This window comes from Limanda limanda, chromosome 1 (genome assembly GCF_963576545.1).
Source record: "Limanda limanda chromosome 1, fLimLim1.1, whole genome shotgun sequence".
NCBI classification, from domain to species: domain Eukaryota; kingdom Metazoa; phylum Chordata; class Actinopteri; order Pleuronectiformes; family Pleuronectidae; genus Limanda; species Limanda limanda.
In genome coordinates, this window is record NC_083636.1 from 15,928,146 (window position 1) to 15,944,100 (window position 15,955).

A 15,955-nucleotide genomic window follows, 5' to 3' on the forward strand; every position below is an offset into this window, starting at 1 on the left:
TCACTCTGTTTGGAAAAATGTCGCTGTGACAACACGAAGGCCGCGTATCCATCAAAGATATACAACACTTCCTGTAATTAGCATAAAACACACACACGCACACTCACACACACTTTAGAGATGGAGCCCATTGCATATTAATGGAGAAAAGTTCAACACAAGTTCCTGTATTGTTTCGTCTTTTATTTTTCTTCTGATCAGACATCGTGGCAAAGTGTTGCTCTGGATAAGAACTCAACACGTGGATCGTTACAATATTAACGTGACACGACAACATCACACCGACAGATGCAAAGGGGTTAGGGTTAGGACACAAGTGTGTATCTGTGAACAGGACAGTGCATTAGGAACTGGTGGTAACACTGAATTAATGACAACAAATTGAGGACTGACACTAAGGTGGAAAAATAGAGTTTTGCGTTCTGAAGAGTAGCGGAGTGAGAGGGGATGGCTGGTGTTCTTGAGGTGGTTCTGGTTCTGGTTCATCTTTGTCCTTCTGCAGCGGGCCAAGCTCCAGCCTGCTGGGTCCCGCTGGTCACCGGTGTGTCTCCAAAATGGCGGACAGTATCGCTGTCCCTCTGCCATTCTCACAGGAGAGATAGACGAATGTTTGGAGAGGTAGGAGGAGGAGATAAGAGTTGAGGGAAAGGAGGTCTACTTCTTTTTCTAGGTGCTGTGCTCAGTGCCTAGTGTGGCTCCGTGGCTGGGTTTTGAGGGTGTGTGTCTGTGTGTGTGTGTGTGTCTGTGTGTCTGTGTGTGTGTGTGTGTGTGTGTGTGTGTGTGTGTGTGTGTCGGTGCTGATTCATTCCCCTCCTCCTTCACTGCAGTCTGGTCTGTCAGTCGTTCGGTCGATAATCAGTAATCCCACACAATAAACTCCCTCTTACTTTCTCCTTTCTTCCTTAACCCCCGGTCCTCAACTTGTTCTGCAGACAAAAACAGAGCGGGAAGTGCATTAGATAGACAAGAGGGGCAAATCAAATCAAATCTAAATAGACAACGCAAAGAGAAGGGAAAGATAATATGTCAAACAGGAGAGACAAGACAGAGAGAGACGGAGGCCTGAGAGAGTAAAGAAAAAAAAAAACAGAAAATTAGAAGAGGATGGGGTGAGTTTGAAAAGTAGGAGGACCGCAGGGCAGTGGATTTCATGTTAGCGATAAGTGCAGGCACAAATCCCCCCCGCACTCGCTGTCAATAACCATTTGAACCAACCTATTGCAGCTGATCCCTCTGTATGAAAGAAAAAAAGATTAACGTCGGGGAAAAATAGAGGAATTAAGGGACGTAAGGGAGCGAGTAAGGTAGAGAAAGAGAAGATGTTCTTCCTCGCAGACCAACTTAATAATGGGGATTCGGTTCCACGTCTGTAACATTTCATTTCTTCTGCAATATTGATTTGACCACGAAATGGTTATCAATCAAAAAACACTGTCTCAGAAGAGAGCCACCTCACTGCAGAGTGGAGGTTAAGTCTTTGATGGAAACACGGATGATTCCAGCTTATTACAACTTGGCTCCTCTTCGTCACAGTCGTTTCTGGAGGTTATGAAAACACTGTCTATAGTTCCAAGGTAACTGCTGAGATGCAGGAACGTGGCAGCATCAATACAGCGGATTCCAATAGGGCAACAAATATTGGAGACGCACTAATCCAATGCAGGTATTGATCTTATATAAAATGTCCTAAACAAAAGGTGTACTGTCACCTTGAAGCCATTTTAAGGTCATTAATTTGTTTTTTACCTGTTTAATCAATTTCAGGAGAGGAACATTAAATTAAAAGTACAAATATCTGCTGGGTCAAGATTTACTGACAAGTGCTGAAATGACAAATTAAATCATAATTTATACTTAGAGGAGCAATATTGATCGAAACGCTGTCTGTATCAAAGGGGACGTCGGTGCAGTTACATAAGGTCGCGGCACCTTTTGCATTTCAATACTTTGCAAACCTAACACCTTTCCAAACCACGAACACGACTCAGACTTGGTCCTCTGAGAGCAGAAAGGGAGATGGGTCAGTCTGAAAAAAAAACGAAGGGGAGAAGGCAAAGATAGGGAGCAGGAGGCGGTCATGCAGCGAGAATATGGAATGAGGAGCCGAGCAGTGGATGGAGAGATCGGCCCTCGTGATAAACTCTTATTCATAGAGGGAGAAAGAAAGAAGAGACTTTATCTGTCCTTCCACTGCCTCCTCCACACTGTTTGCTATCTGGACCTGTTAAGTGGTGAATGCATTGGAAGTGTGACGAGGGGATGAAGGGAGAGTGGATGGAGGGATGGCGGCAGGGGCACAAAAGAGAGCGAACTTGGGATTGAATGTTATCAGCGACGGTGCCAATAAGAAGCCTAATTATCAGTGACAAAGGCCGAGTGGCTGAAAAGGCCTCTGCTTCAGGTGACTCCTGTTGACGAGTCAATATAGTAGAAGAGAGATTTAGGGTCGTTTGGATTAGATCCAGTGGGATCTGGCACCTCACACATTCTGATCTGTAGCTGTGGTGCTGCCGAATTTGAGAAATGGAAGGAGAAGGATGAGGGACGGGCTTAAGAGGACACGTCTGGATCTTCTGACCTCCGGAGGTCAAAGTCACATCCTATGACACATCGTCTCGGGTGCAGCTTCCTGCCTGGCTGTGATAAAACTGTGTAAACATCCTAATCATCAAGCTGCATCAGCCCATATCAACTCTACTTCATCCCCCCCCCCACTGTTTTGTCAGCTGTGTAATTCTGCATATTCTTCCTTAAAGCCTTATCGCAGAACTGTTTCTTCAGCACCTAATGGCTTTTAAAAGCAAGTCTTAGATAAGCGCAGATGAACAGGAGTGTGCCACGATTGCCGCGGGCTGATAAACACAAGTGGATTACCATATCGTCGCGGGCTTGCTTCCAAACAATTTACAAGATCATAACAGCATCCGGACGGCCAACGCACCGTGGCTGAATCCTGACGAGGCTACAGGTAGCGCACGCTCGAAAATGCACGTACGACACACGCGCACGCACGATGAATAAAACATTGTGCAATTTACATAATGTATAGCTTTAAAATCTGCCTGCATCTGACTTTTAGATCTAATACTAATACCCTCGAGAGTGAGCGACACACTGGAAACTCCTCAATTCTGGCAAAACAATGCAATTCAAAAAAAAAAAAAAATCTAATAGAAAAGCTCTATGAATGTAAATTGAGCCTTTTTTGGGGGGGGTAATGGATGTTACATATTGCAAAGTAAGAGAGGGGGAATCAAGTTAATATCAACCTGAGTGACATTACCATTACAACAACATGTGTGGCCGCCGAGAAAGAACAAAAAGAAAGAGTTGTACTTGACAATGAAAGGAGAAAACATGGAGAGGACGATGGTTTCCAACAAGCTCCTTTGGTTTGATTACATTAAAACACACACAGTGACAGTCAGGGAAATGCCTGTGTCAGCAGATATTATGGAAATACAGCAGAAGGTTTAAACTATGTAGAATGAGCTGTACTCAGGCGCCAGCAGCCCTGTGGAAACGATGTTCTCCTGTCTAAAAGCAAAGGGCTGGCGCATGTAAATGGATTCCAGCATGCGTGTGTGAGTGTGAGTGTGTTTCATTTAGACATTTAAAAAGCAGACCGACTGTTCTACTCCAGCTATCACACACATCTAAGCGGCCACTGATGTTTCGCTAGCACACACATGGGACTACTTTGTAATACAAACATCAATTCGACTGAAAGCTACACTACAGGATTAGGAAGCACTACGACTCACATATCATCTCTCCATGAGGGTGCATGCACATGCTTGTCATTCTTCAGAAAGGGGGAACAAATGCATTATTTCAGTGGGTTGTTGTGGTTTTAAATTCAAGTTTTACATATTTTCCTCACCTGCCTGCTCGTTCATTCCACTTAACAAGCGTGCAGTGCACATATGCATAACATTCATATGCCATCGTTCCAAAGTAGTGCATCAAATGATGTTTACATGAGATATGAGAAAAAGGATTAGTCTGGTAAACACCCACCTGTTTGGAGTTGTTGACACACTGCAGGTAAAGTGCTGCTATGTTGGAGCAGTGGAGGGTTTTCCCGACGTTCTCTCTGTAGCACGCGAGGATCTGGCCCTGCAGGTCTGTGCACACGGGATACATCTCATACCGCCTGCGGGGGTAAGAGAGGGGAGAGAGGCAGCGTGAAAAGTTGTGGAAAGTGTGGCGTCAAAGAGAAAAAGAGGATGGGGCAGGAGGGGGGAGAGTGAGGGATGAGTGTTGAGGAAAAGGGATGGACGTGTTAAATGTGTGGGAGAGAATCAAAAGGCAAAAATCAGGTGGATGATGGGTAATGCAGGTGGACAGGACAATTAGTGCGAGATAAAAAAGATTGAGAAGAAGAGGAAAAGAAGACATATTCTTGGAAAATAGACAAATCGATGGACAAATCGATGGTCATTTTCTCTCAACAGAGTTCATGCTCTGTTAGAGCACCCTGAGCTACACTGTGTGTGTGTGTGTGTGTGTGTGTGTACACCCCCTGTCATTTCTATTATTACTCTCATTCCAGCCCAAAACACCATCAGCGTGAATCAGCGTCACTGTATTTGCTGCTATAGGGTCGGAGGTCAATCCGACCTGCACGGACAGCAGGGATGACTACGTCGATGTGTGCATTACTACATATCGACAGGGAGGCCAGAGGGCTTTTCTAAAAATGGAGAATAAGAAGCATCAAATACAGCTTCCAGAACAACGGCTGCTGTCCATGAGAGGGAACAGAGGAGAAGCTATAACTTTGCCACTCCTTGTGCAATACAGAGCAAAAACGAGAGTGATGGTTGAGTGTGGAAAAGCAATAAAGCTTGCAGGGATGATGATAATGATGATGGGGTTAAAATTGCAGGCAAGCTCAGTATACCTTCCCATTTAATTAGTCCCTTTTCTTGTGTCTTACCACTAAAAAACATTTAAAATGTGTAATGGACGAGAGTATCGATCCCTCTACAAGGTGGAATCCATCCATTGATTCAGAACGGCTCCTTGCAAGTGTCGACACTTTACAAACTGGGGAGCCATCACCTTGGACTGGTGTAAATGTCAAACTCAATCTCCTAGCATCCAAGAGGAGGTTGCTGTTATAGACTGTGAATGCAAATTGTCTGGTTATTGGCTACACATCACTAGCTTAGCACACTCCAAGTCTGTCCTTGAGGTCTGCTTCAGCTTTAGAGCGGCAGTCTTAGCTGGTAACTTCCAGATGCTAGCACCTCTAATGATGGATGCTACGCTAAACTTAAGTGCATCAAATTGGACCTTCGTTAGATTCAGGAGTCCGACCCTTTTTAGCCAATCGAAGCGGTACCACCAGCACTGGTGCCGCTGCCGGTGTTAACTGCTTTTGTCTGTCTCTTCACACACCCCATAAAAATCCATAATGACAACACATGCACACGCTCGGGCTATTATGCTAATGGCGGTGTCATCGTTTTGTTCACACCAGTGCTCAGGACACTCCATCTGCCTCACTAAACCCGCCTTGCATGGGTGTGAAAGAGAGAGATTTCGCCCGTCAGCAGCTCAGGAGCTCCCAAAGGGATATTGGGGGGGGCGAAGCCGGGCCCCTGTAGTCAGAATCAGATGTTTGATTTGCCCCCTGGAGTGAGAAATTACCCCCCCGTTGGATACAAAGGAGGGGATTGGTCACATGGGTCATTACCCAGGGTGCAATGCAGCAGGAAGATTGTGGTGCATGTGTACATATGTGCATCTCCACATGGTCATGTTTGTTTGGGGACGACGGAAGAACCTACAGTACAGGACAGTGATGATTAGTGGCAACATGAGAGGAAGTCAAAATAGTTAGAGCTTGTGCTTTAAGGAATAATCCACATCTCTGAGGAGCTTTCTTATAAAACTTGAGTATCCATGCAGTGGAAAGGTAGAAAACAAATTCAAAATAAACGCTAAGCGACAGAGGAAAGTGTCTGTGGTATTCCCTGTTCCCAAGACATTAAGAAATCTGTCAGATAACCCTGACAGATTTCTCCTATTAGACTTGACTTGAACTTCGGGTATGTTTACAAATACTATCAGCCTAGCAGGGGGCCATATACCGCCCGCCGGAGTAAGAAGAAATTCATAGTACACATTTGGTTGTTAAATCGATATTTTCCTATTTGCAAAGATTTGGATAGGGGAAAGTCTTGCAGGATTGAGCCATCATCTGTTTCCAGTAAAGTATCCCAGCCATTGTAGTCAGTGGCTAATGGCAGCTATTACCCGACACATGGAGAGAACACTGCAATGGAGAATTAACTTCAAATAGTCTCCATTTCAAACTGAAGGGCCACGAACAGAACAATGGGACAAACTGAAAGAATCTGCCGTGGACATGAGAGCGGTATTCATCGTCGTTATCATGCCGGGCGCGGAGAGGGTTCTGCGCTTGTGCATCCGTCGGGGGAGAAATTCAGTCATTTGCTGGGAGGCACGACAAGGCCATTGCTCTGCGTCGAGGTATTGAACGATGACAGCGGCGCGGGGCAGGAATCGCTGCCATCCTGTTCCTATGGATCCTGGCACTCATTTATTACAGCGCCTATGGGCATCTACGGGGACGAGAGGAGCCACAAACACCCACTAATTACTTTCTTAAGCATCTGCGTTAATGCCAGGTGCATCCTGCTGATACAAACCACAGTGTTTATCACCAGTAATGGCCTCAGAGAGAGAAAGGAGGTAACATGAAGGCAGGGTGGGAGGGAGGGACAAGGGGGGGAGAGGGGGAGGTAGATAGAAATGAAGAGCATTTCCTGATGAGGAACTAGACACTGGTGCTTCTATTTTTTGCTTGCTCCCCGGTTCTCTCGGCGAGGAAGCGCCTCAGACCGCGGTTGAGTTAATCATGGAGACAATAACACTGTCACACACACTATCATCTATCATTAAGATTAACATTAAGTTCATGACGCCAAGCACACGGAGCTGGAGAGACTTCAGTCCCCCCCCCTCCCTCCACCCCTCAGTTCCACATTAGCTGCCCTCCCGTCATTTACTGCAGAAACACATCTGCAGCGTTATGCAGCAAGGAGAGCAGACGCATATAGGACGGACAGGTCGTATCGGTAATAGGCCACAAACACACCTGTTTCTATGAATGAGAGTAAAGGATTTATATTTACTCAGCAATACAAGGTTGTGAGATTCTATCTATCAGAGCAAAGTGATATTAGTCTTCTTCTGTTAGTCGATTGAAAAGTTTTAAAGCTTATCAATATCTTCTGATAAACAAAAAGCCCATGAAACAAAACAAACGTTCGGTTGTTCCTGATGAATCCTTGTTAAAATAGGCAAAACACTTAAATGCTCCTTAGTAAAAGCACAGTGAATCCTTCCACTGTGGGAATCCTTGGGTATAATTATAGATGTATTTGAAAACAACCATGAATCATCCAGTTCCCATGTAATCTGAGGAGAGAGGCATTCATAAACAGAGCTTCTGTTCCACATTCCCAAAGCAGGAGTTTTGTTTTTCTTTACTGGGTTTAAATGATGTACAGGAAATAAAATAAAGGGATGGAGGGCAGGGGAAATTTAAAACAAGGTTCAGTACGACTGTAGAAATGTCTTTCTCAGAAGCCTAACTTGAAATAGGTTAAGAGGCTACAGGATGTAAAACTATATAGTTAGTTTTTTCTCTTATTTTCCATACCAATTTCCTATTTCCTGAGTTTATAGTTTCCAATATTATCAAATTCATACAATATATATTAAAAAAATATATCAATGATTACTAAGACATCTTTAGGAAACCGTCAACAAATTTAATTAAAGCTTGATAATTTGGAGTTTAACCATAAACGTACTAATAACTATGAATGAAATTTTTTTAGAAGTAATATGAATGCACATCTCAAATGTGTTATCGATTCTGTAAAATGGGTTTTCTTATTGACTGAATCATCAAACATAAATGCTGAAGCCAATATATCTGCGAGAGGCTCATATCAATCAATTATTTATACATTTTGATAAATCGGTCAGGTTCTAGTGTGTAACTAGAGATTTTACAACACAAAAGTAGAGTATTAGATATTTTATTTACTCCTGATTTATCCCGTGACCACATGATGGTATACAAATACACCCTTCCAATAACCTATATTCAGGTTATAGAACCAGACATTGCCATAAAATATCCCCAAACAAATCTATGATTCCCTACCTCTATCCCCAGTGGTTCACGGGATATTTAATAAAACTCCATGTAGGAGGAGGGGACTGAAACAAACAGAGACATCTAAACAGAGACAGTATTATTTGCACTCTGTGTGTGTGTGTGTGTGTGTGTGTGTGTGTGTGTGTGTGTGTGTGTGTGTGTGTGTGTGTGTGTGTGTGTGTGTGTGTGTGTGTGTGTGTGTGTGTGTGTGTGTGTGTGTGTGTGTGTGTGTGTGTGTGTGTGAGATGCACCCCATGTACCCCAGAGACAGTTAATCTAAACAGTCATATAGGGTCTCGCCTTGAGTCATTAGTAGCAGTAAAGGTTGCTATAACATCACCGTATCCAACCCAACCCCCAATGCACACACACACACACACACACACTTGTCCCTATTGCCTGGATCCACTGATTGAGGGAGGAATGAAAGGGAGGCGGTTGCTTCAGATACCAACATTACACTTCCTCAGCTCTGCGTCATGAATCATAAAGCAGACAGGGGTAAAGAACAGCGGACAGATGAGGGAGGGGGGGTTTGCTTTATTAGAGACGGTGAGCCAGAGACCGCCGGTGGATGTTTGCAAGCCAGAGCACGGCAAGAGACGGCAGAGAAAAGCGGCAGAGGGGTGTCTACGGGGAGGGAGAGTCGGAGAGGAGAGGTGAGAGCGAGGCAGAGGAAACTCTTAAAGCTCTCTTCTCACTTCCTTTGTAAAGTTTCCCTCCAGGAGAGGACCGAAAACGAGGTTGAGAGGAGGGGCAGGAAGGATATGAGAGGGTGAACGTGTCCCATTTAACACGCAATAAAGTAGAACAGATTACCTGCTCACTCCCTCTCACTGTCCACCTCCCTCCTCAAGGTGTCCCTATATCATTTAATACAATCCCCCTCTTTCAAGCCTCCCGCTGCACAAGTCAGCACATTTCCATGCAGGGGGACACATTCCGATGGGTTTATGGCTCCGGCGTCATTCTTCAAAGGACATATTGACTGCGAGGGGATGAATTAAGACTGATACCTAGATTTCCATACGGCGTGCATGAGTTATGCCAATAGACAGAAGGGTATCGAGTCATTTTTCAAAAGCAACTTAAATTGATCATGACTACCATGAGCTGTAACGGAGCAGAGCTCTGCGGTAAAATGACGTTCATAGATCTTGGTTAAGGATACGACATGCTTCGATGGCTGAACAAAGTGTGAGACACATCTGGAAACATGTACGTTCATCTGTCATGATTTGAGATGCATTGCAACTTTAAATACAGAAAGCAAGAAGGAGCATATACAAGGAAGGAGACGAACACAGACACATTGGACGAAGGGGCCATAAGGGCATCGTCTACTCTAGCGTCCACTCTATTGGACAATGTCCTCTTGGCTCTTGTGCTGATTACACATCTTTGTTTTGGCCCCAAATTAGAGTGCTGCTAAGAATGTTTGACCCCGTTCGACCCCTAGAGAAAACTAACCGATTTCGATCCAAATCCGTCAGGCAATTTTGTTTTTGTCTGTCGCAAACATAGCGAAACCGGTATAGAGCCGCCATTGTTGTAGTTTCATTTGTTGTTCTTGTTTATTCTGGGGATTTTAGTTTTTGTCTTTTTGTGTGTGTGTGTGTGTGTGTGTGTTTAAAAGCAACCCTGCGCTAGATGAAGCCATCTGGTCTGTTTCCACATGACAACTAATGCTGTTATTATTCTATCATGATTAAAAAGCACTTGGCCACAAACAAGCAGGAGACATTTTATGCTCTGTTCTAGTCGGGTTTCACACATCTTACTCGAAATCCTCTAACCTCATCTCTAACCCATCTGTTTAAACACAGGCGACACATACTGCAGCTCCATCCAGGGTATGGATTACTTTACTCTGCCACCATATTGAGTTCCAAATCACCACGTTGTCTATTTATCATCATTTGGGTCCACTTAGGGGTTAATAGGGTTAAGGGGGTGGGTGCCGGATTCCCCTTAAAAAGCCCTCATGTTCTCTCTAGTTAAGGCAGGCGTCAGTACCGAGGGGGTAAATAAATACAAATGATCCAGTTAGGGAGAAAAATGACGTGCATTTCGCTAACACAGCTTTTTAAAAAGCACAGCTGAACGACCCCCCGCATTGAAATCCATCAGCATGGATAGGAGGTTGACTGAGAGAGGTAAAGTGGTAGTGAGAGGGAGAAAGAGAGAGAGAGAGTGGGCCGGGAGGGAGGGATGGATGGATGGACAGAGACGAAAATCAAGAAGCCGAGTGATGGATAGAAGAATGGAAAAAGTGTATGAGGGAGCGAGGGAGAAGCAGACAATAACAAAGAGGGAGTGAGGGAGAGAGATTTAAATTAAGACAGAAAACACGGTTCCTAAGTGAGCGGCGAGGGAGAGAGAGATAGATGAGTGAGTTAAAGAGGGAAAAGGAACGGTGCACTTCTCCTTTCTAACCTCTCTGCATACATGCTCTAATAAGGGACCCGGTGTTTGGTCTCTTCATACGACACGTTTGATAGATTTCACAAAAGTGAAAAGGAAAGCCTGAGACCACTTTACCGTTTATTTGGTAAAATGGCCTCAGACTTTTTGCACTTTGCTGTGTTTGGAAACGTGCACCTGAAACATATTCGCCGGCTCGGTGATTCAGAGACCTTGAAATAACAAGGCTCGTCCAAAACGGTGAGAGCGGCGGGGCGTCGCGATTGGTAAACATGCAACACATTTCCTCTGCGCATACACAAAGTGCCACATGTCAGGTATTTTCTGTTCTTGCAATCATGTCGCTGTAATATTCACTATATGGAAGAGAAAAAAACCCTCCCAAACAGGACAGAAAAGCAATAAAAGCTGTAAGTGGGTTTCCAGTCTGCCACTAAAAGGTGTGTGAATGTGATGCGTGTCAGTGTATACGCCCACGCAGGTCGCTTGGATTGTGTGCGCTTTTTACCAGCAGCACGGCGGAGCTCTTAAGGCCAAAAGAGGAGCTTTTAAAGCCGTTATTGACTTCTCGCTCCTCTGCTGACCACCATCTTGTCCCTGTGCCCCGGGTTGCCTAGCTACGGAATTGTGGTAAACCCTCACCTGACAGACGGGTCAAAACGCCGCTCAGCCCGTCTTGCTTCGCCAAGAAAAAACACATCGCTCGGCAACAACCTGCCTGCCAATTTAATCACTGCTATTTTGGGTAATTAAAAGTGCTGCTTGGCCTAATTAAACATCGATGAATCATTTCTTCGTTAATTTTGGGACATTGGTTTTGTTCACTTAAACAAACTGAGAGCACTGCCAGGAAAGGAAAAGCCTCTACCTGACTCTACACCTCATTTACATGTTGGAGCAGCAGGGTGGATCTCAAACCGGCCAGTTTCTGTTTACTGTAATTATAATAAAGCATCGCAAATCATTTGGCAATGTCAAATACAAGGAAATTCGTGCGCCAAAAACTTTTAATAAGCAGCACTTGCATTACTAAGGGTTTTCTGGTAATACTGTGCAATTTGGATATATCATTAAAATAAAGCAGGGTTGTTGGGAGTTGTTTATTCCTGAGAGATGTTTACGGTTCTAAAAGGCTGAATGAGGGATGAGTGGGCTCCGCTGTCTCCCACATGGTACGGAGGAGACGACAGACTGTCAGGTGTGGTCTCCTCACCGCGGCACAAACAAGACAAACAATGAGCCATTTACATTCAACAAGTTCTGCTCCACGCCTCCTCATTCCACCTTTTATGTGAGCATGTGTGTATCTGTGTGTGTGTGTGTGTGTGTGCGAAGAAACAAAGCGAAGACAGGTGCTGCTGTTATTGTCAACTGGATTACATTAGAAAAAAAAAAAAAGATTTATTTAAAAGTGATTCAAAAAAAATGAGTGAAAAGGGAATGAGTGAAAAGCCTGAGGGAGAGGAGGAGAGCGACAAGCAGAAATGAAAAATTATTCTCTATAGATGACCGTATGGAGGGGGGGGGAGGCTGAAAAAGCTTGACTTTGACACACGCAGACGCACTTAATCATAATCAAAAAGTTGTAGAAATACACTTTTTCTGATTCGATGACAGATGTCCCCAAGTTTTTTGAAGTTGTCACAAGATTATGTTCTCAATCCTTTAGTCTTGTTAGAGCGACACATTCAGCGACACCTGACGTCCTTGTTCCATCTCAATTCTACAGGGACGCCGGACAAACCCTGGATTGACCGTCTTCGACAGGAAATCCCCCACCAAAAAAACCTCTGAAAGGTTAGCGGTGACAGGAGAGCTTAGCGCCACGCCGCCGTTCTTTCATTCCCCATTCCGTCTTTTTTCGCATAATCTCACATCTATCATTTCCCTTCATGCCTGTCAGCTCGGATCTCAAACTAAAGCCCCACTGGGTCAAACTCAGCCTGTCGAGACATTTAACACACACACACAGAGACACACAGACACACACTCTCCAATGCAGATATCCACATACACATGCTGATACGTCAGCACACTCAAATGCATTCATCTCCACGTACAAAAACACTCACACGCATATGTATGCACACATACATGCAGTGGAGTAAAGGTCACACATTCAGAGCTGGACAGTGTGATGCATCAGACCTGGATAAACACTAGTGGTGAATGTGGCAGCATATAAATCAGCTGCAGAGGGAGAGATAGCCTCTTTCTGCACACGCGCACACATCTGAGAACTCTCATCTACACTCAGTGTCACAGGGTAAGTGAATAAAAGCTTTGGTCTTATTTGTGCATGCGTGTGTCCGACGTACCGTGTTGTTACTTTATCTAATACATGTTGTGTATATTTTACCCTTTTATGGAAGACCTGTACACCAAATGTCTTTTGTCTCGGTCTTTGAGAGCAGGCTGATAGCCTGGAGTTTATGATTCATAGCAACCATTTCAGACGCCAGAGGGGCCTATTTACAGTTTTACCAGTACGTGCTTCAGACAATATTGTTCCAGTCGCTGCATTTTTGTGGGGGAAAGTTTTTGAACCATGACATCAGAGAAATTCTTTCTTGTATTTATACTGCGCCGGCTTTGAGTACAAAATTTTAGCTGTGACAGAATGTAATGTTCGTGTGTGTGTGGATGTAATGAGGTCAGAGTGATGCAGTGGTGTTCGGGGCCGGGAGAGCTCCATCATCCTCAGAAATCTCAGGTGGGAATACGGAGAACGGCAGCGAACAGCTGTACAGCACGCCTTCGCAAAGAAAAAGGAAAAGAAAAACTACACATACACAAAAAATCTGGCTGCACAAAGACACACGCACACCTTCCCTCCCTTGAGTCCCTACCTCTCACACTTTAATATATTTCTTTCAACACCGCTAAAGAAAATGACAGCTTTGTACCACTCCTGCTGAAACCTATTTGTACACTATGTGGATAACCTGTGTATATTACACACCACAAAGAAACCAAATTAATACACAAAGGCAGGACTATTACGGGCACTAGAGATCGTCAAGTCGTCCAAAAGAGCAATACGGGAGTGATTTTTTCATTTCAGTGGAATCCAATCCCCAGTACTAGACTAATATTTGTTTCAAACCGAAGCAATTATTTCCCATGTTGACTATTTCAGAGCATCAACTCAGAGAACAAGTATAAGAAAAGCTGGTGCACAGAGCTGCAGCACACCCTGTGACTTTTCCAAAAAGTCGCCCAAAAAACATGTATACAGATGTTATAATACTCTACAGACACGGTCCCACATATCCTCTGCTTTACTCTGATAAACCATACGTTCATATCAGCCCTAACACTGATCAATCCCTAGAGTGCTATCGCTCTCATTACAGCTGCGCCGACACGAGCCACAGCGGGGAAATGAAGACATTCTAATAAGAAAGATGTCATCTCCCGCACTTTATAACATTTTCACATTAACATATCAAATGTTAATTCTATCAAGTATGGATAAGACCTCGCCTTTGCGCTCTTTCTTCTTTCTTTTTTTCATCTCTGAGGGACATTTTCAGCTTTGAGGAAATCAAAAGCCAGTGTGAGACAAAAAATATTTCCTCCCGTTATTCAACAGAGGCCGCAGATAGCATCTTATCTCTGTAGGGTATCTGTCATGAGAACGGGCTTTGAGGAAGGGTTCACATTATTATGTTGGAGATATGAGTGCATGCAAACATACACCGTGGCGCATGAACTCGCGCACGTAAACAAAGACGGGTCTAACACACCCTGTTAAATCCAATTAACCTCCCGCTCCGATCCCCACAATGCATCCCTGCTCCTGTCTTGTAAGACCAGACCTTCCCGCCATTTCATTAGTGCACACTCACACACATGCACGGATAGCTGCAGTCACAACCCCGCTAATGCACACCATAATCCAATCCACCAATCGCTGCTCTCCGTGCAAAGGCCAGTGTCACATGACTGCCCGCGCGTTAGCCCAACATTTGCTCTCAGTTAGCGCCGTCATTTGGCACTAATGTTATTCCAGTTTTTTTTTTTCTTCTTTAATTTGATTTGGAAAAGTCTCAGCTCCGGCTACCACCAGTCTCCCGCTAAACTCCCGGTGGACTGGGCTAATCACTTTCCAGCATTTCTGAGGGAGACAATGATCCCAGTGTTAGCGCTGGCTGATGACAAGCTAACACAATTAGCCTAGCCTCCCTGGAGGAGAGCTCAGAGCCAGGGCCCATTCTTGCCCCACCTCCTGCAGGCTCCTCATCCACTTTCCCTACATTACTATGGAGCCTAATGGCCTCTTATTAAGAAGACAGATGGAACACGGATGGGGAGGGATTCTGCACCTTCTTGAGTTACATATATGTGTCGGATGTGTGCTACATCAGTGACCACTCAGATATTTAATTTATCTTTGTTTTTATGGGATGGCGGCCCGATTGGTAGAACTGGCAATTTAAGTCATAAGAGGAGAAGCCGATGTAGAACTTGTTTCTGCAGCACAGAGGTTATCTTTAGTGTCTTGATATGGAAACATCATGATGTAACTGCTACAAATGATTTAATAATCTAAGGTCTGGTTGAAGATAAAGATTTACACAATAGACGACACTCCTGTAAGAGTGAAATAATAAAAGAGCACGAGAAAAGCCCTGTTATTATATCATGCAATCTGGCTTATCAGCATCATCAACATCAGCTAATAGGCCGGGCTAATGTGGTTCTGATTGAAAGGCGTAGGTTAGAATGTGGCTGACATAATTCAATAGTGGACCCACCGGTCAGTCCACATGGATTTCTAATCTTTTGTGTAAATAGAGCTTTTAACGTTATCATTCTCCGTGAAGCGATACACATAAAGCCTCCTGAGATCACAAACCTGATGTGAAAGACATTAGGATTTCTGTATAAATAAAAAAAACTTAAGATAAGAAAGGAATAGCAAAAGTCGGATTGTTCCAGGTATAAACTAAGAGATCTTAAGTCTTCATCTACCTTGGATCACTTGAACTTACCTGAACTTGGCATTCACTTGGTCTGCAGCTTTGTGGTAGTTCTCGGTGGTGACCTTGTAGAACTGAGCGCTCTGCAGAGAGACAGACAAAAAGACAGAGAAACTTGTGAGTGAGCGAAATACATGGAAATGTGATGGTATCTCTTAAGTGTTCATCATCTCAGTTTGAAGCTATTTATACCAAAAGAAACCGTTTCAGGAGTATGACACTTTAACAGTTTAGATGATAATCTTAATATAAAGATGGACGACATGACAGCTTTTAAAAAGTGAAGCCACAGCGTCTCGATCGCCAGTTGATGGCTCACTGCAGTATGGGTTATACATCC

At 44.1% G+C, this 15,955-nt stretch overlaps 1 protein-coding gene across 1 annotated transcript in view; it reads right to left on the reverse strand.

Annotated features, from left to right (window-relative positions):
- Positions 1–757: 757 nt before the first annotated feature.
- Positions 758–15,955, reverse strand: part of chchd3a (coiled-coil-helix-coiled-coil-helix domain containing 3a) — a 63,210-nt gene continuing 48,012 nt past the window's right edge. Inside the window, exons 7-9 of the mRNA XM_061070968.1 lie at positions 15,628–15,698; positions 4,021–4,156; positions 758–926 (exon numbers count right to left, since the gene is read on the reverse strand). Of these exons, the coding sequence (XP_060926951.1) occupies positions 903–926; positions 4,021–4,156; positions 15,628–15,698 (231 nt within the window). The 3' untranslated portion in view covers positions 758–902. The remainder of the gene's footprint in view (positions 927–4,020; positions 4,157–15,627; positions 15,699–15,955) is intronic.